The 26,017-nt window shown below is 42.7% G+C and overlaps 1 protein-coding gene across 4 annotated transcripts; it reads left to right on the forward strand.

Moving 5' to 3' along the window:
- POLR3E (polymerase (RNA) III (DNA directed) polypeptide E (80kD)) lies at positions 1–25,549 on the forward strand. Of its 4 annotated transcripts, none has more exons than XM_009583903.1 (20): positions 1–78; positions 1,178–1,228; positions 2,555–2,632; positions 4,230–4,345; positions 4,662–4,744; positions 5,467–5,574; positions 6,059–6,108; positions 6,407–6,526; positions 7,119–7,204; positions 8,226–8,270; positions 8,355–8,446; positions 9,227–9,347; positions 10,926–11,007; positions 13,446–13,505; positions 14,509–14,666; positions 14,954–15,018; positions 16,591–17,087; positions 21,858–21,935; positions 22,842–22,967; positions 25,110–25,549. In XM_009583903.1, exons 1-20 carry the CDS (start codon positions 43–45, stop codon positions 25,164–25,166), a joined length of 2,109 nt encoding a protein of 702 aa, XP_009582198.1. In that variant the 5' UTR covers positions 1–42; the 3' UTR covers positions 25,167–25,549. The 4 variants fall into 4 exon arrangements, with proteins under 4 accessions (XP_009582198.1, XP_009582199.1, XP_009582201.1 ...); XM_009583904.1 differs by having other exon boundaries at positions 22,905–22,967; positions 25,110–25,166; XM_009583906.1 differs by lacking the exon at positions 22,842–22,967 and having other exon boundaries at positions 25,110–25,166.
- Positions 25,550–26,017: the final 468 nt, after the last annotated feature.

The following is a 26,017-nucleotide window of genomic DNA, read 5'->3' on the forward strand; positions in this document are numbered from 1 at the left end:
GTGCCAAGGAATAAGCCAAGAAAAAGCTTTTTGTATCCTAGCATGGCAAATGAAGAAGATGATCCAATTATACAAGAGGTAAAAGTGCATTGTACATGAGGCTTTTTTTTTAATTATTCTAGTTCCCAGTGTTCTTGCATTGCTGAAAGAATGTGTCGTCAACATCAGTGGTTGTCTTCTAACCAATGGCTTGCTCTGTGCAAGGAAATACCTTGTGTGGGCGAAGTATATGGCTCATGGTAATCTATTTTGCCAAAATAGTGTGTCCGTGTTGGCAGATTCAGCTCAGGTTTTTCACCCTTTGTAATCTTTCCATGTCAGAAGAGGAATACAGGTGGGGACCTTGCTTCTACCACTGTGTATTTCCAGTGACTCTATTGCATGTCTCTGAGAGCTGTAAAAAAATTGGTATGACTTTGATGAGTTAATATCTGTTAAATATGAAGCTAAAATGTTGCATGCCTTCTGCTATAACAAGCAGTTGCGTTCTGATTCTGGACTTCTTTAAAGGACTGCTATGTCCCAAAGAGTAGCCACAGTGTTCTGTTCACTTTATGTCTGAATTTATACACCAGAAGTACAAGGAAGAGAAAGCTCATAAGAAGGAGAAAAGCCATGAGAAAAGGAGTGGGAATTGTCAGGAGTATATCTGAAGGTATCTAAAATGGCAGCTTTGTATGTGATATTCATGAAACATCTATGGATTTTCGGTGCTGGTGGCAAAACGCTAATATTGGATCAGATTTGGGATGTGGGTGTCTCTTGTCTAGTTTAGAAGGATTTTGTGACAAAATACTGGTAATGAAGTTCCCTTTCAGTCATACTGCCAAAGAGAGAACTTCCTCCTCTTTCTATAATTGTGATAACAGATTCCTTTCAGCCCTTCAAAAAAAATGTTCCTCTTCCATTTCAGGTTTGTTTGCCAAGTTTCCTTAGAGAGCAAAAACACAGTTAGAGCCACTGTCTGCTGCCTCATCATAGTGGGGGTTTTTTGTTTTTTAAAAAGGCCAACTGCAGAATTTCATGTCAAAATCAGCAGAGAGGAGACCTTTGACAAGAGAGTCATGAATGTGTTTTATATTAGAGTTTGTAATGAAACTCTAGGGATTGTACTTTTATCTGAGGCTCCGTCAATTACACCTGACATCTGATGAAAGTTATTTGTTTTGCTTTTTAGATTGACGTGTTCCTGGCCAGAAGTCTACTGGAGAAGCTGTATCTGTTTCAGGTATTTCAGTTAACTTTTTTGCAGTGATAGTTTGTTTAAAATAAATTTAAAGAGCAGTAACTTTCCTTACTGCTTTAGCCTGCCAAGATCTTGGCTATAGGCAAGCCTGTTTGGATCTCAGTCAGTTGAAATATTTAGTATTAAATAATTGCCAAGAGAGAAGTGGTCATTTATGGCACAGGCTTGTCATTAAAACACTCTCTTTAACCACCCTAAGGGAGTGCTTTTAGTAGATGATGTCTTTTTATCGTGGTTTGGATAAATCTGCAGTCTCTTAGCCATCTTCTGTCATCACTGATTTTTGCCATCTTTAGTACTAAACATTTCTTTAGGACTGGCCCTATATAAAATGTCATCAGTATTCATAAATTAGTGCGAGTCATCAGAAAAGCCCTCTTATGTTGTGGAGATAAAACTAACTAGTGATTGAAGGTGGACATATGCTAGGAAGGTAGAGGTCTATTTTCCATTCTGCCACTGAATTTCTCTAATCATTTTATCCTTGTGATTCACTTTTCCCATCTGCAAAATGGGAAGTCTTTTGAGGCTGTTGGATGAAATGTTCATTATAAACCAGTGATGCCCACTGGCAAGCCCACTGCCTCCTGTAGAGATCCTCTGCATGGCACGTGCCAGCAGAGCATGGCTGGAGACAGCCGGACACGCTGGACCAGGCCGTGCAGCCTTGCCCCTGGGATACAGCTGCTCCGTGTCATGAGTGAGCATTGGTTAGTGATGGGGCCTGTGGGTGTTCTGGAGAAATGGCAGCTCTGAGCAGGATGCTGCTATGGCTGGAAGATTTCATTTGGATACCACACTGTCCTGGCGGCATTCCCAAACGGTTCAGAAGAGAGACCCATGTGGCTAAACCTCGGTCTGGTGTCCTGACTAGCTACATGTGGCCCACGTCCTGTAAGCTAACGCTATTCACGTAAACCCACAAATATTTTACTTTTAGGTAATAACTCTCCAGGGAGTTAATGCTGAGGGATGGGTTTTTAATTGCTTCTAACACTATTTTTTCTGCTGGACTAATGTGTAGTACTATTTTCTTGTGTTATAGTTTATTGTGGTGTGTGAGGGCCAGGAAGGGGGTTGTGTAGTGACGAAAGCAGAGGATGGAGGGGAGAGGAACAGGCTTTCTAGGTCATACTCCCAAATCCCCTGATGACTCACGTATCAGTCAAGTAATTTCTTTTCTTGATGCCTTGTATCCATCTGGCAAGTGGATCTACGTGTGAGGGGACAGGGAAGATTGAGTTAATTTCTGTGAAATTCTTTGATCTTTAAATGAAGGGGGTTTTATGAAATGGTTTTGTTTTCCAGTATCCTATTCGTCCAGCTTCCATGACGTATGATGATGTTACACATTTATCAGCGAAGATAAAACCAAAGCAGCAAAAGGTTGGTCATCATTTGAGTCCAGTCTGTAAAAGTTGTTTTATGTTGTGCAGAATGTACTTAAGAAAAGCACATTGTGCTATTAAGCTATTATAACTGTGCAGCTACTTGCAGGACCAGATCTCTGTGCTTGGAGGTATGGGGGAGTCTTTTATTGTGTCTGTAAAGTAGAGTTTAGAATAAAAGTAGTTTATAAAGAGAGGAATTAAAATCATGATGGAAAAGCCACTCTTTTAATATAAAATAGAGTCACTCAGGGAAACGTAGTTACTAATGTAATTCAGTCTGTAGGTGCTTGTGCTAATACAGCTTGATTTAAAAGGCCTTTACAATATTCAGAAAAGGGTGAGCTTAGGAGGCATGCTCTGTCTTTCATTGTCAGTGTGGGTCTTAATTTCTCTCTTGCCTGGCTGTGAATCATCAGCAGTCCTTTTGAAATCAGTGGGGTTGTATAGGTAGTGAAAGTACCAAGGCCGGAATGATTGCACTTGCTTGCAAATGTATCCCAAAACTGTGGCTATGATTTTAAAATACCTTATGTAAAAACCGCAGAAACAGATGTCTGTGATACTAGGATTTTGTTCTGGGAAATGGTTAAGGAGAGTGCTCGTGTGAACTTCAGAGTTAGGATGCATGTTGTGTTCAGGAAGTCTTCTATTAAAATTAGCAAACGTTTGCATTGTAAGCCCTGTGCAGACTTGTCAATCTGCTGTCTCATCCAGGGACTTGTAAAAAGTTCAGTTTACGAGTAACGTAAAGGGGAAGAAAAAATGGGTGATAGCTGTGATTTATGAATTTATAAGGGCTTTGGCACACCTGGAGGAAGAATATATACTGTATTGTTATAATATACAAAGAGGAGTGCTGTGCAGTAAAACGCTTATTTTTGAACATTTGTCTGAAGTTTAAAGTTTGAGGGGGGGAATAGTTCTCCTTGTAACTAAAAGCTTGGAGCTTGTTTCTGTACTTTGACCAATGTAAATCAGGAATAACTATGAAGTCAGTGGTAAGTGCTCTAGTCTCGAACTTACCAGCATCGAGGCCTTTGCCTTTGAAGAGGACATAGTTACTTTATAATTGGTACCCAAACTAGAAGGAAACATACCTTAAGTTTGAGAGATTCTGAATGGATCCTCAGTGATGGGGGGGCTTGAAGGATGTTGCTGTGCGCTTGATCTGTAGTGATAAGTAAACTAGACTGATCATGTAGTGGAAGGTATCCAACAAAGTGAAAGTGTTTTTCAGGGCTGCCTAAAGAACTCTCATTTCTTTGCTCCCATTCATTTACATGGGAGTTTATATATCTCTAGCCTATTGTTAAAATGTCCCCATCCTACAAAAACCCATATATATGCTCAACTTTATGCATGAGATTTGCCCCATGGATTTGAATGATGCTACTTATGTATTTAAATTTGCTGTAAACCTATGGAAATGTTAGCAAGTGTGGGATTGAATTTTAACTACAATCATAGAATCATTAAGGTCGGAAAAGACCTCTAAGATCATCAAGTCCAACCGTCAACCCAACACCACCATGCCCACTGTTGATATGTTTGGGGTTCTGCCTTGGTAATTAGCTGTCTTTCATATTATTTAGGTTGAACTTGAAATGGCCATTGATACTTTGAATCCTAACTACTGTCGCAGCAAAGGAGAACAGATTGCTCTCAATGTAGATGGCACGTGTACAGATGAAACAAGTACCTATTCCTCGTAGGTGTCCTCTTTGCCTTCATTTCCTTTTTGTGGTGAGCATAGATATATGTAAGTCCACCAGGGCTTCAGGGAAAGGTGAGAACAAGTGGCCGGGGAGGTGCCTTGGACACTGTTATATAGCACGAATTTTTGGAAGTAACTTAAGTTTTTTGGTGTCCTTCATGAATTCTGAATTGCAGTCAGAAAGATGAGTGTATGTATATTTGCTGCAGTTCTTGATGTTCCATTTTGAGAACTGGTGATTTCAGACCTTTGACATCTGTATGCCACATTGCCTGTAGAATACAATCTCACAGCTTTCATCTGTCTTCAGGAAGCTGATGGACAAGCAAACTTTCTGCTCTTCACAAGCTGCAAGTAACGTTTCCCGCTATGCAGCTGCTGTTTATAAGAAAGGTAAGTTTCTTTCGCTTAGCCCTCACACCAGTGAAACATGCTCATTTCAGGGTTGAAATAAGACCTGTTTGTTCTTTTTTTTTTTTTCAGCCTAGGTTTTAATTGACTGATGTGTCTTTAAATAAAGGAAAATTTTTCTTTAACAATGCCCCCATAGTCCATGAGAAGATCTAGCAAAATTGTAAATATTATATCAGAACCATGTGGGTTTGTAGATGCCTCCAGGATCTTGACAGTGCATGAAATAATACACACTTGTAACATAAATTTATCATTGTTATTTATACTATCTCCATCTAGTACTATCTCCATCTAATTCCTGGTTAACACTTTTTGCCCCTCTCTTGTCTCCTAATGCCATCACAGAGTTTTGATCTGAGGATCATTTGAGATGGAAATATGTAGATTGTCTTCAGTGATGACTGTTTTACTATGAGTCTCCTGAACTATAGGTCAGGTCTGAGCCAGAATGTGGCTCTCTACGAGATCTGGTTTCAACACAAAAAGGAAAGTCACAGAAACAGGTCTTGGTCTTTCATACTCCTTTGAAATCCTGAGCACTGGATGAATTTTTCACTTCGATCCCTTTTTACGTTTTACTGTATTAAATATTTATGTTAAATTGAAGCTGTGCCTTTACAGAGATAGGGAGATAATGAGAAGTACTGTCCTTGTGCAGTGAAAAAAAAACAATTTTAACCAACGTTAATTCTCTTTTTCAGGTGAACTTCACCTGACTCCACTACATGGAATTCTTCAGCTGAGGCCAAGCTTCACCTACTTGGACAAGGCTGATGCAAAACACCGAGAAAGAGAAGCTGCTAATGAAGGTAAATGCTGCATGAGTCGTGTGTTCTTTTGGGAGGTGAGATACAAGTTCTCTCTATAATTTTACTGATAAGAGTCATTATATTCTGAAGGTGTTTATTGTAACAACATACTGATTATAAGGCCATTTCTCAGATTGTTTCACTGATCTTACTTTCAGAGTAGCTGTGTAAATGCTTTTGTGAGCTCAGTGGGGGGGATTGGCGGAGGGATGGGAGGTGGTGGGTAGTGTCAAAGGGCAGCAGTAAGGAGTGTGTCACTACTGCCACTGAAAAGTTGCACTGCAGAGCTCATGGGAGCAGTATCTCCCACCATAGGAGCAGTGTGGTGCTGTCATACATTGCATAATTTGGCAAGCTGGGATTGAACGCATGGTTATGTAGTTTCTAGTACCGCTTTCTTCCTGCACAGGACCCCAAACAGTTACAGATTGGCTTTGGCTTTTTTGCCGCAGTGGTGTGTTTTTTCTATTTTGGTTTTTGGCAGGTGGTGATTCATCCCAGGATGAAGCTGAAGATGATGTTAAGCAAATTACTGTATGTCCAAATTTCCTTTTTATGATAGTTCAGGCAACAGTTCACAAGAAAGCATTACAATTCACACCCAAATAAAAGGACAGGAAACCTCAGCTAGTCCTGGCGACCCTGGGCTTGGGAGGGGGGAGGCAAGATGGACTTGCACTTGTTGCACAAGCATAAAGATGGCACTGACAGCAAGGGGTGATTCCTTTGAGCTAGGGCCCCTAGCTTCTGTTACTTATATACCAAATAAATAATGCAGGTGTCTTGTTTCAAGGATTTTGGGGCTGTATTTAATGATGCCCAAATCTTCTAGGTACGATTCTCCCGCCCTGAGACCGAACAAGCTCGTCAGCGACGTGTTCAGTCCTATGAGTTCCTGCAGAAGAGACAAGCAGAAGAGCACTGGGTTCATCTGCATTATTATGGCTTGAAGGTAGGTGTGTGCTGGCTGCTGAGGAGGCCACCTGAAGGCTCAGCCAAGGCTAGAACCGTTTTTAAATCTGGGGCTATGGGAAGCAGGGAATCATCAAAAGATAATGAAGAAAAGTAGGTCTGTAGGTTTGAACAGACCCTGCAGTGCTCTGTACCTCCTCCTACCTTCTACGATTCTATGATTCCTCTGCTGCATAATGCTTTGGGGTCTGCACACTGGAAAAGGTTTAAAACTGAGAGTTGGACAAACATAAAGGGGGGTCTGAGGACAAGAATCACTCAGGTCTTGGATTATGAACTGGACTTTGTGAAAGACTTGGGGAATCCAGTAAGTTGAGTGTCAGAAATCCTCTTTGTCTGACCCACATGCATGTCTGTCAGGAGATTTCGAAGTCATAGCAACAGAAATGTTCCCACATCGCATGAACATCATTCAAGAAAGTGAAAGCAGAACATCAGTTAGTGACGTGGAACGCTTGAATGGTGCAGTAATGACAGGGTGGTCACAGTTTGGAATGAGGAATCCAGTTCTCTGGCATTTTGTATATTTTCAGTATGTGGTAGAGACTCTTGTTTTTTTCCCATATTTCCAGGATAGCCGTTCTGAACACGAGCGCCAGTATTTATTTAGTCAAGGTCATGGCCTTGCTGAAAACACGGAATTAATTAAATCTCCCAGGTAATGGTTTGATGGTTTCCTACAGAAATTGCAGTAATTTGTTGAGATTGTTTTCAGAGTAATAAGCAGGTATATTCTTTAAAAGTCTTTGATAATTTTATCCATGATGGATAGAACAAATGGAATTGTTTAAAAAATACAAGAAACAAACTAGCTTTCAACTTATTCAGGTTGCTTTCTTTGTTTCCCTGTACTCTAAGATTAAAACTAGTCGGGTTTAGTTGGGATTGTAGCCTCTTGTACGTTATCACAACCCTGCATTATTGGGACTGAGAATACTGTAAAGGAAAAGTAAAACAAAAGCTTCTTCTGGTTAAAATAAATTAAAACTCTGAAGCCAATAACTTCCGTTGTTAGCAAATCTTACAAAACTTTCTTTTGTGATTTGTGAGAGACACCTGAAAACTACTTGAAACTTGTTTGGTTTTGTTTCTTGGTGACTGCAGCTCTGCAGGAATCTTCCCATGATGCAGTCAATACTAATGCTTCGCTGTAATCTGATACAACCATGGCCCAAGTAATAGTCTCTCTCTCTGTTTAATGGTGTGGGTGTGTTTTAACATTTAACATCTCAGTGGAACAGGGCTAGGTGTTCTGAGAAGTCCTTTGGATTTGATTCTGTCCTCACAGACCCTGATAATTACATGGGTGGAAAAGACTTTTTGCTTGTTGCTGGCCTGATTCTCTCTGTCTGTAGGACTTCACATGACCCCTCTTACTGCTGTGTCAGAGGCACCCATGTTTAATGTATTTACTCTTGCAGTTCCTCTGTTTGGACACCTCTTATGTACAGAAGAGCTGGGATTCTGACTCCCATTTATTTCATACCTTCTCTTTAGGCAGATGAATGTCAATAGTTTTACTAGGAAGATGCGAGAGGAAAGAGGAGATCTCTCTTTTCAGGCTAATGTTTGTTTTGTAGATTCACACAAGTAGGATTGCTCTAAGCAAGAAATAACTGTACTTAAACCTGGGAAGTCCCAAGACAAGCATTTTAAGGATGTCTTTTCTTTTCTTCTAGTGAGTATTTAATGATGCTGATGCCTCCAAGCGTAGAGGAAGAGAAGTAAGTGTTTGTACAGAATGTTCAAAGTCCATATTGGCTGGATGCTCTTTTTCATGCGCTGCAAATCTGCTTGTTTATCTGCAGTGACAAACCAATGGCTCCAAGCAATGTGCTTTCTATGGCCCAGCTGAGAACTTTACCCCTTGCTGATCAGATTAAGATCCTGATGAAGAATGGTTTGTAGCTTTTGTAATACATTTGCACTTTACTTTGTGACTTCTAATTGCCTCAGATAAGGTATTGTTCCTAGTAGTACCAGTTCTGTCACCCCACCAGACAGAGTCTGTCTGGTTCTTTGATTCTGTGAAGAATCCAGATCCCGAGCCTTTCCATAAGAAGACCTGCTGTGCAGAGAAGAGCAGTAACAGCAGATCTGACTGCTGATCTGTATGTTTGCAGTCAACTTACTCTTAGAATAATTTCTAATCTGATGATAGCTTTCTGGATACATCTATTTCAGCAGGTATCTCCTGGAATGTGGGGTCTGAGCATGAATCGTAAGTTGAAGGTTAATGCAACAAGCTACACTTTGGCATTTTCTGGGAAGTTTTTAGTAATACGCACTTCATGAGTGTCATCTAGGAATTTTATTTTGTGTCTTTAGAGTTATTATCTGATGAGAGCAAATCCTGAGGACTTTGCCTCAGGATCTTCCTGTCTTGTCAGCTATCTCTGTTTCCAAATATTGGCAAAGGCGTAGTTTTTTTTATTTTATTAACGCATTAATTTGGGACCAGTTAAGCTAATCAACTTTGATGCAACACTAGCAGATACTTTCAGAACAGATGATGACTATAGTGCAGGGGGGGACTTAGTAGAACTTAGGTTTTGGGTTTTTTCTAAGATACAGCTTTGGCCATGAACTTCAACATAAATCATAGTATCCTAGATTTATAAATCTATGTCTGTATCGTGCACTGGAGAAACCCTTAATCGGTGTGTATTTTGCCTTTCAGTGAAGGTCATGCCATTTGCAAATCTGATGAGTTTGCTAGGCTCTGGGACTGACTCTACGGCAGTTCTCCGCTGTATACAGCAGGTGGCAATGCTGGTCCAAGGAAATTGGGTGGTGAAGAGGTACGGCTCGTCTTTGTTACTGGGACATGGTTTTCTGCTTTGAGAGGATCAGAACAATGGATTTTACATACTCATCTTCCTTGTGTCCCGAAGTAGCCATGTTCTTAGCTCACAGTACTGTAAAATCTTGATGTAATGTTTTTTAGTGCAGTCAGATTAGTGCAGTCAAAATTCAAAGGGTTGATGTTAAAGCATAATACCTTAGTACCTACCCCAGCTAAAATTATGGCTGAGCAGTGATGTAATCTGTATTTGCATTTATGTCCGGTTATGTCCGGTTTTTGATGTTGTCTTCACTCATGTTGTTTTGTGAGAGGACTGTCCCGAATTCTTCCAGAGATTAGTGGCAAATATAAACACAGAAATGAAACCAGTGTCAGCTATAGTATTTCTTGGCAAATTCAGTCAAAGATCTTTGTGCTTGCTGAGCCATGCTGTTCATCGGTGGATGCTGCACTTGTCGGCTGAAAGCTGCCCTCTGGAAGGCGTTACCCGCTTAATAAATCAAGCGTGGGGTACTGAGTGTACCCCAAGAAATAGATTCTGTATCATTCTCCTGTTTATTAGGATAAAGCATCCTACTGGGAATTGAAGTCTACAGTGCAGTATGATTTTTTTACCCGGGTGGAGCACTGCATGCAGAGAATTACAGTCACTGGAATAGCTCTCTGTGTTAAGATGAGTGGCACCAGCTACCAGTCCAAGTCTGTTAGCAGGATGTGTTTCAGCTGTTGTGATACAGGACTGTATTAGCAATGTGAACAGTTTTTACAGCAACTCTTGCTGTCCCTCCAGCCATTCCAGAAGGAAGCTGGAAGCAGGTTAAAAGACAGTATATTAGCATTCAGATTGTTTTTATGTTGTAGCTGATTCTTTGCTACTAGTCCAAGGAGGATGTGTATACCTCTAGTAGATGTGGCATGTTTGGGATGGTTGGGCACAGAGCAGCACATGCACACATCAGAACTTAAAATGGAGAGGGGACCCGTTTCTTTGGTCTAGGTAGGATCGAGATCATGATCCTGGGTTGCCTTGAGGCTTTGGAGACCATGCTAATAAATGTCATCCAGTTCGTCTTGCAAGCAGACAAGGACACAGGGTGATGTTGGTCTCAGGGCTGTTTGGTTCGAGCATGACATTTTGTAGCATTGTTCTCTTAAGCCCTTGATTGCTGGGAGGGAAATGAAAAATCTTTATGCCCATACATCAGCATTTTGGCTAAATGCTGCCTTCAAGGCTGCATACCAGATTAGCTTAAGCATTTCTTAGGATCATTCTGGTCTTGTTTACACCGATCCAAGGGAGGATAGGCTTTGCAAGAACAAAGCAGAGCTTGTACCTGTGTTGCATGCATCTGCTAGCCAAAAGGCTATGTTTTGCTGGTGTAAGCCTTTTTGTACTAGTGTAATTGCAGTGGTGTAATTACACCAATATTAATTCTTTTAATGAAAACCATGCTTTGGATAAAGGTATAATTTAATTGCAGAACAGGAAGGACATCTTTGTTATGTTATTCCTCACTAATGTCATTTTTCTGGAGTACCTAGTAACTAATCCATCTTCCTTTTTAATTAACAGCGATGTCCTCTACCCAAAAGATAGTTCTAGTCCACATAGCGGAGTCCCTGCAGAAGTGCTCTGTAGAGGGAGAGACTTTGTTGTAAGTATAAAAGTGTTTGTTGTTTTTAAAGGAAAACACAGGTGAAGTTTGCCTGAGAGGCCACGGCGTTGCAAAACTCTGCTGCTGTACTGCAATAAGGTGTTTCCTCCAAAGAAATTATTTGTACTTTAATCCTGAAGGTGTTGTTACAAGTCTGTCATGGGAGTGTTGGTGTAGATTGACATTCTGGCTGGCTAGCAGGTTCAGATCATCTGTCATTAACAGTATTCATCACTTTCTAATACATGCTGTAGAGCCACTATCACATAGCCCCTACAATGCGGGCCTTACAGAAAAGCCAGGATTGGATAATAAAGTGCTCGTTTCTCCAGATATATTTTTGTGGGCTTAGGACCATGAGGTCTCAGGAGGGCAGCATGGGTAAGCCTGGTGCTCCCTGAGCATGCACTGTTGATCTTTGAAAAGGACTTTATTCCCCAGAGCTGCTAATCAGTGAAAGGACTTTGTTCCCAGTCACCTTTTGTGAGCAGTAGCTGCACATGGAAGTTGAAATGAATACAGGTCTTGTAAACACACACGTAACCACAGCAAAAAGGAACAACCTCTGCATTGTGTTTATTTTCACTAACCATGGAAAGAATTAAGTTCCTAAATGGTTCCTAAGTTCATATTCAGTTTATGGCTTCCGCCCCATCAAAGAGAAGCTGACGAGTGCATTGCTCCCATTTTTTTCAGTTAGACCTGACTGTTCCCCTTGTTTGCAAAGTTTGTTTATGAGATTTAGCTCTGAATAGGAGCATGCTGTGCAAGAGACTTTAAGGATATTACAGTACTAGTGTAAGATAAAACTGATGGTGATTGAAACTGACTTTTTATTGTGTCTTGATGTCTGCCCAAGACAATGCCATATGGAGACCTGGATTCAGGTGTGACCTGGTGTCATCAGTCACATAAGGACACAGCAGATTAGGTGACACGTTGTGCGTAAAGTTCTAGGGACCAGAAATTATTATGCTCAGTTAAGTAAGTGGTAGTGTTTTAGTGATCAAGTTGTAAAGATAAATTCTTTTCATTTGAATTATGTCAAATATACCTTGCATGAGAAATGGATCTGTGTTGATCTTAAAGTAATTTGCTGATTAGCTCTACAACAGGGAAAAAGTTAAAATGTTAGCAAATAGAAAGCATCAATATTTCTGGCTTTCAGACAAAGTGAAATGTCTGATCATAAGGCTCAGAAATAGTATGTAATGCTGTATCGCATCTATGGAAATGTAGAAAATGTGTCCTAGCTTAAAAATATTTGTGTAAAGTAATTAATAAAGTTAAAAAATATTTATGGCCAGTAGTGACTTTTAGTGTCCATCTGTTCCACGCTGTACTTTGGGGAGGAGGAAAAGTAATTTGTGAAAAAATTTCTGAAAGCTTCTGGTTTCCCCAGATCCTCACACAATAAATTCAGAGGACAAGAGTACTGTTGACTCTAGTTGAGGGTAAAGTGCCTAATGAGAAATGGCTGCTCAAAGTTGTGTGCAAGGAGAGCCGATAGATCTACTTCCTTCGGACAGCAGCTTCTTGTGCTTTAAAACAGAAATGCCCAGTGCCCTAAAGTGAGCGTGGTGGTTTTGTGTGTTTATGGGCAGAGAGAAGCTGAATCAGAGAGAAGGATGCATAGGTGACGTCGTAGGGCAGGAAGAAATTGGCAGTAATGAGATTTTGAATTCTTCACATTATTAATACAAACAGAATAAAAGAGGTTGTAGTCTACTTAAATGGAAACAGGAAGAAATCAAAGGTCATGTTCAGACAGTGTTCTGCCCAAGTCCTCATATATCCTGTTAGCCTGCTCTCAGCAGCTGCCTCTCAGGATATTAGACCTTAGGAGCTGCTCTGCAGAGCACCTAGCTCTTCCATTAACTGGGGACAAGTATGTGAGTGACAAGCCATCTCGGCATAACTGTAAGTGACTGTGATGTGCACTGAAGAAGGGAACGGCCACTTTCCACTTTCTAGGAGACTGTGTGCTGCAGAAAGGCAACAGTCATTAGCCTCTACAAGCCCCTACATTAACAGAAGGGGATGAGTAGTTTCTTTAGGTTGATGATTAGGTATATGAGAAGCTGAGCCTCAGGTGTGACTTCCAGAGTCCCAGCATTACTGCAGTGGATCTTATTTTTTTGGAAGCTAAATGGAGTTTGAGTTCAAGAGATTTTTCGTAGCTTTTGTAGTCGCAGGTTCACCAAGGCAAACCATGGACTCTCGAAGCTTTTGATGCTCTGTTCATGGCCATTTGAGGACAGAAGAGGCCAGAAAGTGTTTTCCCACTACCTGGCTGAGAATCACTTACTTCCACATTCTTGAAAGGAATGGGGCTTCCATTTTTCTGGTAACGTCATTGAACAGGGTCATTACTACAACTTCAGTAAAGCAACTGCTAAATACAGTTACTAGGTTTTTCTCCTTTGTTCCCTTCATAGATGTGGAAGTTCACACAGGACCGCTGGGTTGTGAGAAAGGAGGTGGCAGCAGTTACAAAAGTGAGTGATTTTTTTTCTTCCTGTATCAGAAGTTGGTGATACATGTTGGGCTTTGTCTGTAGGTTGGTATTGGGTGCTGTTGCAAGCCTTTTCTCAGGTTCACAGCGTCTGCATTATTGCTGACTTGCAGTGTTGCTTACGAGGTAGGCCTTCACTTTGGAAGAGGTATAGAGACTTACTCTTTCTAGAAACGTTTCGAGCAGCTCCCACCGTTACGACAACTCCACAGGATATGACTGTTCTTGTAGCTGAGCCACTGGAATGCGTCTTGCCCTCTCATCTGTTTCAGTGGAAAGCCAGACACAGTTTGAATTAAGCTGACTGATCGTGCACCAAAGCAGATGAGTGCTTGTGCAGTCCACACTAGCTACTCTGCTTTGGGCCTGTAACAAAAGAGCAACTCTTCTATGGGCATTTGCCAGTTATCAATATTGAATAAAAGCTTTAAAGCAACTCAGGCACCTGAATATGCTGTGAAAACTGGCAAATGAAATATTAAGTAAAGAGGACAAAAAATAATTTCCTTAAAATGCAGTAAAATGATAAAACACGAGTCAATTTATGCACAGACCATCTATTTTTGGAATGTGAGATCCAGTGCTGCTTAAAAGCTGTGCATGTGTAGGTGCAGCATGTCTGACCTGCAGCTCTAAAGTAAGTTTAACATTGCAGAATGTGCTTCTCTTCACAATAGAGTCTTTTCATCTCAGTTTGGAAACTCCCTTTTCTTCACAAAACATGCCATGAGCTATTTGACACTCAGATGATTAATCACCACTGCTCTCTGAAGTCCTGTGCTTTTAACATTGTGTGAAAGTGTTGGTGCTGCAGAGCAGAATGACCATCTCTGACTTAGCTGGGTGTGTATTCCTGGCGGTGCCCCATATGTACCAAATCAGCCCAACTTTTCCTGTCTCTTGGAGCAATGCCCATTGCTGCATGGCTGCATATGTCCTATGTAAATTGACTTCCATGTTATTTATGCTTTTTCTTTTTCTTTTAGCTTTGCCCAGAAGATGTGAAAGACTTCCTAGAGCACATGTCTGTGGCAAGAATAAACAAAGGTTGGGAGTTCATGCTCCCTTATGATGAAGACTTTGTTAAGAAGCATCCAGATATAGTTCAGAGGCAACATATGCTGTGGATGGGCATTCAGGCCAAGTAAATGACTTGTTTTATTTTGGGGAATAAGCTAAAAACAGAGAACTATCTAGTACAAAGTTTCTGTAGACATTGACAGATAACTTGATCTGTATTGCCTTGAAGGCTTCCCCCTCACTGTCAGCAGGCAGTGCTGTGGTGGGGGGGTGTCACTGCATCATTCAAGTCATTCCTGTTCCTTGGCTCCCTGGAGAATTGAGTGTTCTAGCTAATGTCTAAAGCTGGCATGGCTGCATGCAGGCATAACAACTGAAACTGTCCTGGTTTATTTTATCTTTGTCTTTCAGATTAGAAAAGGTCTATAATCTCTTAAAGGAGCACTTGACACCAAAGAAACAAGAGGCACAATCAGGTAAATGGAATTGTGCTTGGATCATCTTGAAGCACATGCATCCCTCCATATTCCTGGGTGATGTTTTGGAGTTCCACTCTGGTTTTGAACGTGGTGGGGACTGGTCTTGTTTTGTTTGATGTTTTTCCTTTCTTGCAATTTCCTCTGGATTACTTGAGGCAGATCTTGGTCTTTACTAACATCACTGATGTTCGGGTGACACAAGCTTACTGTAGCATCCTTGTAGCAGAGCAGGGAGGATTCCTTGGCACTGGGGACTTGCTATTTGATAGTGTAAAATCAGCGGGTTCTGTTATCCACTTTATTTAAGGCAGCTTGTATGGTGTCAGGGTGTAAGCAGTTTCTGAAGAGAGGACAGGGCCAGGGCACAAGTAATTCTCACCTCTCAGTTTGCAAGCTAATGTGCATGAGGTGATTTTTTTTATTTCCCCTGATTTGCGTTTGCTCTCTGTGGTGTGGTTGAGGGCTGAGCAATTAATGAAGAATGTGTTTGGCAGGGGGCTGTAGGGAGGTGTGAAGCTGTCTGGTTTTGACATCCTTCTCCACCATGGATGCCAGTGAGAATATTAAAGTAGCTGCCTCATAATCCTAAAAGATTGTGAAAACTTGAGATTCCAGAGACTTTTAACTAGGCATTTGGCTCATTGCCAGACACTGAAGCCAATGAAGAGTATAAGCGGAACTGACAAACGAGCATATGAATCCATTTCAATACCCTGTGTCTGATCTGCTTGGAAGGATTAGGTGTTGGGTTATTTGGAGAGGATTAGCGACCCTAACAGCAGAGAAGATAACAGCATGTGTGCTGTGCATGCTTTTGCCTTAAACACAGCACTCCTTCCTTTGGCATCGAGACTGGATTCCTCTGCTGCCAACACGCCCCTTCCTTTCACCTTTTAATAGCTGGGTGTGGAGAGGACATGGAAAGAGGTGCAGGATTGCATGGGAAAGGACTCCCTTCTGTCCCTTTCTCCCCATCGCTGGGTAATAATACTAAGAAGAAGGTCTCAGACTTTCATACCGTGCACCTCATGCTAAAAGGGTGTTCAGGTTTGCTGTTAACCGCTTCAATCTCCTCGCTGTACCTGTAGGACATCCTTGTGCTGGCTCTGGCAGTTGCTGCAGCAGGCCCCACCAGCCACCAGATAGTCTTTAAAAAAAAAAAAAAAAATGTTGTTGGGCAAAGAAGTATTTGGGTCACAAGTAGAGATGTATAAGCAGTCTGTATCCTGGTTTCCTGATTCGTGGAAAAGGCTCTAGTGATTGAACAAGTGCACTTTGTCTTTGCTTCAGGTTCCTTGACTGGAACAGCATTCCCCAAGCATCTGGCTTACAATTGTCAACATGTTTATCTTTAAAAAAAACAAACAACACCCCCTCCCCCCCAAAAAAAAACCACCAAAAAACCCCAAACTAAAGTAAAATCTAATCAAAAAACTGGGCTTATGCCTTAGATTTCACAAGCAGATGATGTTTCCTGGTTTTATTTCACTATGAGCCCTTCAAGAAACTTTCTGCAAGACTGGAGCCCTGGTTATGGTGAGATTTATAGTATCTTTTGTTTCTTGCTAGCTCATCCATTGCTGGTTTCTGGGGAGCAAAGGGTCAACATGGCTAAAGCAAAAGTCAAGCAGAACTATGGGCAGCTGGAGAAGGAGTTCCAGAAGCAAAAGGCAGAGATGAAACCAAATGACACCTTAGCCAAGATGGATGTTTCCAATATCCGCATTAAAGAGGAGCCTATGAGTGACGAGGAGCCAATGGATACCTCGGCTTATGAGGGCATGAACAACGGCATTGTCAATGGCCTCCATACAGAGGAGGACTCCACGGACTCTTTAAACAGCCACTTGCCTGGAGGCTGCATTGACCGAGTAGCCCAAGAACTGAAGGCATTTGTGTCATCAACATTTAAGAAACAATTTGTACTCACCCTGAGTGAGCTTAAACGGTTATTTAATCTTCACTTAGCCAGTCTGCCTCCAGGACATACGTTGTTCAGTGGCATTTCGGACAAAATGTTACAGGACATGGTATTGGACACTGGCTGCAAACAGATATTGGTGCCTGTAAGTATGTTTTTCCCTTGGTGTACTTTGGGGAGGAGGGATTGGGGGCAGGGGGCAGTTAAACATCTGAGCTGTGAAATGTTTGTGTCCTGTGCTGGTGGACTGGAAGAACAGATGTGCTCTGAGTAACTGTCCAATATTGTATATGTTGAAGCTGCTGGAGGTTTGTCTGGCGTCCTGCTTCTGGCAGGCCCTGCACTCTGCTTTCTTTGCTCAGTGGTATGCTGCATAGCTTAGTTGTCTTTGGGGCTCTGTTTCCACATCCAAGCTGTTGGGCTGCAGTGACTCACTGTCCCAACTTGCTCCTGCTAACATGATCTAAGGCAGTCCCAGATTCCCGTCAGCCCTCCTGGAGTTGCACAAGTTCCTTCTCTCAGGGACAGGGACGCAGCTGGGGGAGGAAAGGTGGCATTGACTGCCTGGGAGCGGCAAGGCACACCCAGCAGAGCCCTCTGGGAAGCGACAAACCGTATCTGCAGCAGGTTTCTTTGGTCAGTCCTTTTCCTTCTAGGCTGTGCAGAGGTGTCTTTGTTTCTTTGTCTTTATGGAAATGACATGTGTGATTGCGTGAGACAGAGCCAGGTTTGTGTGACAGTAGATTGCTTAGGAAAGGAAAAGGAATTTGGCATCATGGGAAAGAGCCTAAAAGGAAATTAATTTTACAAGACATCTGGCAGTGCTGATTGGATTGCAACCAGAAAGAGCTTGGGAGTGAGCTGCCTTTGGGGAGAGAGGAAAAGAGACATGTGAACTGCTCAAAAGAGTAGGCAAGGAGGAAAGAGGAGGAAGCAGGCAGGCTGATGAGAGAGAGCCTGGAGCATGGGAGTTGAAACCCAGCTAAGGAATAAGGGTTGCTACAGGGGTCAGAAATAACATGTCCAGTCGTGTGCAAAGTACATGTTGTGGCACCTGGGAATCAAGTAACAGACTTGAAATGCCACTAGGGAGACCACCAATTTTGGTACTTTCTGCTTTCTCTTGACAGCTTCCAAGTCCTGGCGTAATGTTTGCCTGGAACTGCCTCTTAGTGCTGGCTAGGCTCTCCTTTGTATGCAGTGTAATGTATGCATTTGCCATGCTGATGGTAAATAGCTGGGGTCATTGCTGCTCTATTACTTGGGACTGGGACTTATTTGCTTTGGAAATTTGAGGATTTTGGAAATGATTCCATCCACTCTTTGCTTAAAGTCTGTGAGGAGTGAAAGTGGGATAGTTTATTTTTTCAAAAAACAACAAAAATAAAATCCTCCTGAAGAGAGGTGGTTGGGAACTTCCTTCTGTCTGAAAAACCCTGTTACAGGAGACCTGCAGAGTTGTAGAAGTGGTCACTGGAATGTCTCTTGCCTGGAGGTCTGCTGTAAGTTTTAGTTCTGCTGACCCAGAATTCACTGCAAAACTTGACATCTTGTACAAGAGCCTGTATAAGCCTGTACTGTTATCAGCAATGTAAATCGTTGCCCTCAAGCCTCCCCCTGATGCTCTGTACAGATGGCAAAGGTGCCAGGGCTGGTTTTACTCTTTGCATGGGCTCATACACTTCAGTATTTCTTGGTTGTTCCCTGGACAATTTTGTCAGAACCCAGTGAGGGTGCCTGAGCTCAGGGAAAGCCTGGAGGGTTGTTTAGCATGGGATTTCGTAGTTGCTCATTAGGTTTCTGTAATTGAAAGTACTTTGGTGATAAAAATCAATGATCTGAGGTAATTAAAATGATGTTCTGTGGGGGATGAAGACGCTCTTGGGCTGCATGCTGTCCTATTATAGAAAGCATGTTGCTGAAAATGGCAATTGAAACCTTACCAGGGAAATGCAGGATTTATTATAAAGCTGACCGACTGCACCCAGGATATGAGATAAATAGTATTTGTGGGGAGCCAGAAGAGATGCCACTCCAGCTGCAAATAATGCCGTGGGGACGTCTGCAGGGTGCTGTGCTTGCCTGTGCTTTGTGGCATCTTCAAGTGGGAGGGAAAAGCATACGCAAAGAAATAGCAAATCCTGGGCAGATGCGCCCAAGTGCAGTGGGCTGCTGCTGCCATCGGTGAGAGGGCGAGTAGAGGCGTCCTCGGCAGACACTGACACTGCGCGTGTGTCCGGAGCTTGCGCAGGCTGAGCCTGTGTCCAGCCCCACGGGAAACATTTGCGCAGGAATCCGGCTCCTGAGTATTTGCACCCATTTCCTGCGGACTGGTGGGGGTGCGTGCGGATGGCTGGCTTTTGCCGGCTCTCTTCCCATGGTCCGTGGAGTGGCAAGGTTCTGCCCAAATCTTGAGGATATTTTTGAGGCATCAGGAAGTGATGTAACTGTTGCCGGCATCCTGCCTGGCTAGGGTAACAGGAAAGGAATGCAGCCCTGCGCTTATGGTGAGCCTTTTGGGCTAGTGCCGATGCCAGGCTCCTGGAGAGGTAAGCTCAACAGTTTACCTCTAGGATTATTCCAGCTGATAAGTTTTTTCTGGCAGACTCAGCCCATTTCAGTCTGGTTTAGCTATAATGCCAGGCTGCCTGGCAGTGGCTATTTTTAGGGCGTGCTCAGTGCTTGAGTGAGACACATCCCAAAGCCAAGGGCTACTCCCTGAGAGCTTCCATTTTAATGTGACAGCCCTGGGGACCCGAGGCAGCAGTTATCTCCTACAAGCCCTGCACTAGCTCTGGGGGCTTAGGGCAGGAAGGGGCACAGGGCACAGTATTTTAAAGAAGGATTTTAAGGCAGTGGAGAGCTGTTTCAAGGTGAGGCTGGAGAGGTTAAGATAACAAACATAAAATGGCAAAGGGACAGCGGATGGCAAGACAGTTTGGACAGAGCAGCATGTCTCTCTGAAGAGTCGCTGATGGCATTTCCTGCTCCTGTGGGCAGCAGCAAGCGAGCGGGGTGCTGTTGGCAGCAGTGTTTGCAACAGTTTGCAGAGTAAGGCTGGACGAGAGGAGGAGATTCTGTGGGTTTTTCTTCCCAAATAAGTATTGTGTTGGTTTGGAAGCCGTTTCTTCACAGAATGGCCAGATAAACACAGCTGCGTATTAGTCACGTGGCTGAGGCGAGCGGAGTTTGCACTCCGGGTCTGTGTTGAGTGACTTTCTCAGAGCAAGGCAGCTTGTGGCTGGGTGTTCCTGGTGCCCTGCGTTTTGCCTTTCCTGCTGCAGCTTTTTTCTGGAGGGAAGCTGAAGTATTTGATTTTATCTGTGCTGAAAGCATACAAGAGATACTATTCCTCAAAAGCAAGTGTCCTTACGAGAAGAGAACTATGTCAGGTGTTGCGAGCCTAAAACCTGAATCCTGGCTCTAAACCAAGTGTAAAACCTTGCTATATTTCAGCCATTTGGACCAATGTGAGAGCCAAAGCTGCTAATCCCACCAGGCAGCTCCCGCTGGACAAAACTCTTCCCTTTGCAATAAGATCAGAGGCAAAGTGTGAAAGCAAAGTCTGATCTTTCACGCTGCGATGCACAAGTCTTTTGGCGTGGTGTGAGGGAGGCTGGGAAGAAAGGTTTGGTTTGTACCAGCAGCCAGGATTGAGCGATACTGGAACAATCAGGACTGGCTTGTTAGCTTTTCATAGATGATTGATTTAGGTCGTCTGGGCAGTTAGCAAGGAATAAATTGTTAGTGACAGACAGGAAGAGACATGTCAGGAGTTAAGGCATATTCCAGCATTGCTCATTAGTCACTGCTCCAAGGGGAAATGTTAAGGCAAATGGATGGTATTTTATTTTTTTAGGAGTTTGGGGCATGGAGGGGAGGCAGTTGTGTTTCTTCGTGTGTGCAGGGGTGTGAGGCCTCTGCCTCAGAAAAAACAAATGTATTTCTCTAGCTTGGCACATGGGGAAAAAAAAACCAAACAAAACCACTTCATTTTTGCAGCCTGAAATGAGCAAGTGTCTGGTTCACTGTCCATCATCATTCAGTCTTCTGGAGGGTTGTAGTCTGCCCCAAAACAGAGATGACAAATACAGCAGAAGCACAGTGCTTGTCAGTAACGCTGACTTGGCATTAGTGAAGCAGGTAAATACAGGATAGCGTCTGAATCTCTAAAACCTGCCACTGTAAATGTAAAAACCTCCAGAAGGACCCTGCAACGCACTTGGTGCTCAGTTGAATACTGCTTTAGATGGTCTGGAAGCAAACACTGCTGACAGGAAAAATCTAGATATCTTGCTATGAAATAGTGGCTAGGGTCCAAGCCCTGGGATTGTTCTGGTACGTGGTGGTTCACCCTCCACCAGTGGGAAACTGTCCCCATGCAAAATACAGGGGATTCCAGTATGTCCAGCAGTTCCCTTTTACTGCTCTGAAATGGTTGGTGGTGTGCCAGGTGGGGCCCGTGGCACTGGTGTGGATTACCCCACCGTGACCAGAAGCATCAGTCAAACACGGCTTGGGCGTATCAAGGCACACATGGGTGCCATGGTGCTCGTCCCATTCCCCAGGCCATAGTTAGCCCCCCTCGTTAATTCGGGGTCTGTGTGCCGCAGGATCACCCAGCAGGACAGGTTTGATGCAGATCCTGTTTCTGTTGAAGTCATTGGGGCCTGCGAGGAAGTATCTGCCCCATGGCTGCGGGACGGGCCATGCCTGAGCAGGCACAGGGGCTGCCAGAGCAAAGTTACCCCTTTGAGTGTGGAATGGGAGAGGAGCGTATGTTGTTTCAGCAGTTCTCATTACATGGCAACAACGTTTTTGATTCAGTAATAGGTGTCCAGGGATACTGTATCATAGAATCATTAAGCAGAGCTCATTAAATAGATGGTTATTTTTAACAGCCTCTTGTTCTCAGTTTCCTCCACAGACTGCTGCTTCACCAGATGAACTAAAGGTCTATGCACTTTGGGAAGCTGGTGACACTTATGATCAGGTAAAGAGAAAAATAAGTGACATTCCCAAATATATGTTTGTTGAGCGTTTGGCATTGTTTGAATTTGTGTTTCTGGAGCTGGTACAGCAGATAGTTTTCCTCTTTCAAAGTGTCCAGTTTTCAATACCAACCTATTTCCAGCTGAGAGGAAGCTCTTAGCTTGCAGGGTGGTCATTGCTGTGTCAAGACAAGGTGGTGTGGACAGAAACAACACAGTATGTTGGCAATACATGTCAGTAACCAGCTCAGTGGAATACAAATAACTTTGAACCTGTGAGGAGAAAGGGTTCTCCGATGCAGGCCTCACACCAGGATCCAGTCCAATTTTTTTTTTTTCTTTTGATGGTAATGCAACATTAACCAGAGATGAAATGATGTTGTTCTCTGATGTATCTGTTTATACTTAGAACAGGAAATGATTACAGCATATGTGAGCATCTCCTGAGTTTTAATTGCTATCAGGGTAAATGAAGTGAAAGGGAAGGTGGCTAACAAAATGTGGATGGACAATGTAACTCCTGTGTCCATGATCTAAATAAATGTTTATAGGAAAGTCTCAAGCAGTATCCAGCCTCTTGGCTGAAGTGGACCACGTGAACTTCTGTGGAAGCATTTGGGAGGAATGTGTTGCAGCCCCGTCTTCAGCATGCTCGTCCTTTGGAGGTGCCCCAGGTCACAGGATAGGTGCAGGTCTAGCCGCAGGGTATGGAGAGATCCCTGTAGAGCCCTCAGAGACTAGGGCACTGCTAGAGAGCAGATGTAGGTGGGACGGTTTCAGGATTACGAAGCAAGAATCCTCTAATGTAGTTCGGTGAATGTTTTGTACAGACTAAGGCATGCGCAGTTTTGATATATAGAAAGGTAGGAATAATTGTTCTTCTTTTTGTATTTATGATACTTTTAAAGCATCGCCAAGTTTTGCTTGAAATCTTTTCGAAAAATTATCGAGTGCGCAGGAATGTCATCCAGAATCAGTTGAGTCAAGAATGTGGAGAAGATCTAAACAAGCAGGAGGTGGATAGAGTGTTAAAGGTAAGTTTCTGTTTCATTGTGGTTTGATTCAATTAATGCTTGGTTTGAGCAAAGGATCATATTTTACCTTGAATTGACAAATGGTAAGGATGCTAGAACAATTGTTGTTGGAATGTGGACAAAGCCTGTTTTTCAGCTTGTTTTCTTAAAAGTACACTTGTCTCATTCTACCTTCTTTCCCTCCAAGGAGTAGTGATTTTGACTCATGTGTTATTTTGTATTATTGCAACAAATCTTTATTTGTCATCTTGGACCAGCAGAGAATAGAGTTTAGTGAATGTGATACTACAGAGTTATTTTTGAATAATGTGGAGTTAAACATTAAGGAGGTGGGAGGGTTCTGCACAGTGTTCTGAGTTTACCAGCTGACTGCTGTTGGTTAATGCTGAAGAGCACAAGTGCCACATATTCAGAAGGAAATGCATTTCATTCTATAGTAGGACGTGCAGCAGTGTACGGAGCAAAGCCCTAGCCAAAACAAGCAGGCAAAGTAGTAGTTAACACATTTCATTGTGAATGTTTATTTGAATCCTTTCATCTCTGTCTTTGAAGGTGCACCATTTACTTGCTAAAGAAGTTTAAGGTATAAAGTACGGACCACACAGGCCATGATTGACAAGCTTTAGAAGCGATGCAGGATGGCTAGGTAGAAAGTTGCCAACTAATGTAATACTTTAATCGTTGTTGCTGGGCCTTTGCTCGCTGTCACCCACTTCAATAAGACAAGTGCTTAAGTACTTTTATTACATTGGGATCTGCAAACGGAATAATAGCATATTTGAAAAATTACAGATGTTGCTGTGATAATAAGCAAACTGGCCTTGCTTGAAAGAACTGGTCTTCTTAGCATTAAAATAAGCTCAGACATTTCTGCCTGCTAGACAGTATTTCATGTGGCTTGCCTGTGCTGGGAGATTTGTCAAGCGACTAGATGAGCTCGAATATCAGCTCTCCTGGAACATCTAGACAGTATACTGGCATTAGTTTTGCATGATGCTGTTGCTATTTAACAGATAACCTACTTCTAAAAAAAATACCTTCCCCTAGAAAACTGGGTCCTGTTTTTATGTAAGTCACTAAGTCATCGTGCAACCAGCCTCGTATTGTGTCAGGCTTCTTTGTCTTGAATACATTTGTCACAGAAGTGTGTGAAATTATCGTTGTTTCTGAAATAAAATTTAGAAGTATGATTTAATGAAATGGGAAGATTGTCTGGCTTCTTTAAGCCACAAGAGATTGGATTCCTCTTTGAATGAAATTGGATTTGTTGGCTCCTATTTCCCCATCTGCGTGTGCTCCTTTTTTATACACAGAGGAACAGACTGACAGGGTTTGTATTTTTGCATCTGCAGATCAAGTCTGCAAAACCTTTTTCTAGCTTCCACACTTAATTTCTTAGTTGTTTTTGCGATGTGTGAGTCCCAAGACTTCAGAAAAAAAGATACTTTTTTCCCTTTAAGCTCCACAGCATCACTTCTGTAGCAGTACTTAAGCCTGTGTTAAATTACCTAAATGGGAGGGTGGGAGCAAAAGAACGAGAAGCCATTAGCTTAGAACTCAAGAGACTTGGTGCTCATCTAATAGAAATAAGAAAATGAGCCACAAGAAAACCCACTTACTGAACTCCTTTGCTGTGGTGCTTACCCACTGTAAGCTTAGCAGACGTGTGGTCAGAATACCAAAGCACAGTTCTGAGGTTTGATAGTTCATTATCACAGTACGTTGTTTCTTAAAAGGCTTCAGATCTGGTGACTGCTTTCACTCTCCAGCCCGTTCCTGTTGCTCCCTTCAGTCTCTCCACCTGAGCTTCAGCCTGTGTTTATCCCTCAGTTCCCCTTGTCCTCACCCGTCCCCGCGACCTTTCTTAAGCTGGCCTCTGCACGATCCCCATCTTCTCCCCCAAAAAGCCTGGTTTCTTGCTGCCATCGCATTGTTCATCCTCCTTGTGGCCTCTCAACCTTCCCCCTCTTGTGTTTGTCATCTTCATTTAAGCTATATGGTCTTCAGGGTGGAGATAACCCGCTGCTCTGGATTTTTGCTCTCTTGTGCACTGGAGAGAAGACTTTTGTTACTGATCATGCCTATTGTCCCGAAGCCAGACAATGGTTCCAAAGAGCTTATGGACTTTCCCTTTCTCCCCAGGACTGCTGTGTGAGCTACGGTGGAATGTGGTATCTTAAGGGGACGGTGCAGTCTTGACAGCGGTGGTAGCGGTTTCAAGTGATCTCCGGGACAAAAGAGGACACCTGCAGTGGGCGGCACAGACAGAGTAATGCCGTGGCCTCGGGAGTGTGGGGCAGGATCTGACCTACTTTGGGGCATATGGGCATTGCAGAGTCATTGACATCCCAGCACACTCACACACCTGTTTGCGTGGCCGCCTAGGCACATGAGCGACTAGGAAGACAACATGGGACCCTGTCTGCAGCTTGATTAGTCTGGGATTTCTAATGTATTTCAATTCTCGTTCTGTTTCGTTTATAAAAAAATAAAACCATATACTGACACAGACATGATAGAAAATCATGGTCTAATACTTTATTTTGTAAGTAATGCCAATAAATTAAATTTGTTTACAAACATCCCAGTTTTTGTTAAATACCTCAATGCTCATATTCAGTCTGAGCATTGTACTAGCCCTTGCAGCCCTCTATAAAGAGAAGATAGTCATGTTTGTGGAAACATCAGGCCAGGGAGGGGGGAACAAAATCACTGTCTTTGAACTCTAATACATAGCAATTGTTCTCACCTGTTGTCTGTTAAATGAGTTATTTGGAAAAGTACCTACATTTGAAACAGGATGTGGAACAACTACTGGATTTCTTTTATTGGTGTGGGTTTTGTCTGAGGGATTTTTTGCATAACTGTACGCAAATACAGTGAGGTAAGTAACCTAGTGCACCCTCTGGAAGGCATCCAGCTGTAGTTACCACACGGCAACAATGTAGAACCTCTATTTTGTGTAATTTTTTTAATAAAATTTTATCTCAAAGGTCAATTCTACCCTGCCTTGTATTTGTGCAAGAAGAAATGGAAGCTGCACCTGCTCC

The sequence above is a fragment of the Fulmarus glacialis genome, unplaced genomic scaffold (assembly GCF_000690835.1).
Source record: "Fulmarus glacialis isolate BGI_N327 unplaced genomic scaffold, ASM69083v1 scaffold39518, whole genome shotgun sequence".
NCBI classification, from domain to species: Eukaryota; Metazoa; Chordata; class Aves; order Procellariiformes; family Procellariidae; genus Fulmarus; species Fulmarus glacialis.

Coding starts and splice junctions, on each gene's coding strand:
- POLR3E (XM_009583903.1), top strand. CDS start 43: ATGGCAAATGAAGAAGATGATCCAATTATACAAGAG. Junction 4,346..4,661: donor GAAACAAGTACCTATTCCTC/GTAGGTGTCCTC, acceptor ATCTGTCTTCAG/GAAGCTGATGGACAAGCAAA. Junction 17,088..21,857: donor GCAAACAGATATTGGTGCCT/GTAAGTATGTTT, acceptor TCTTGTTCTCAG/TTTCCTCCACAGACTGCTGC.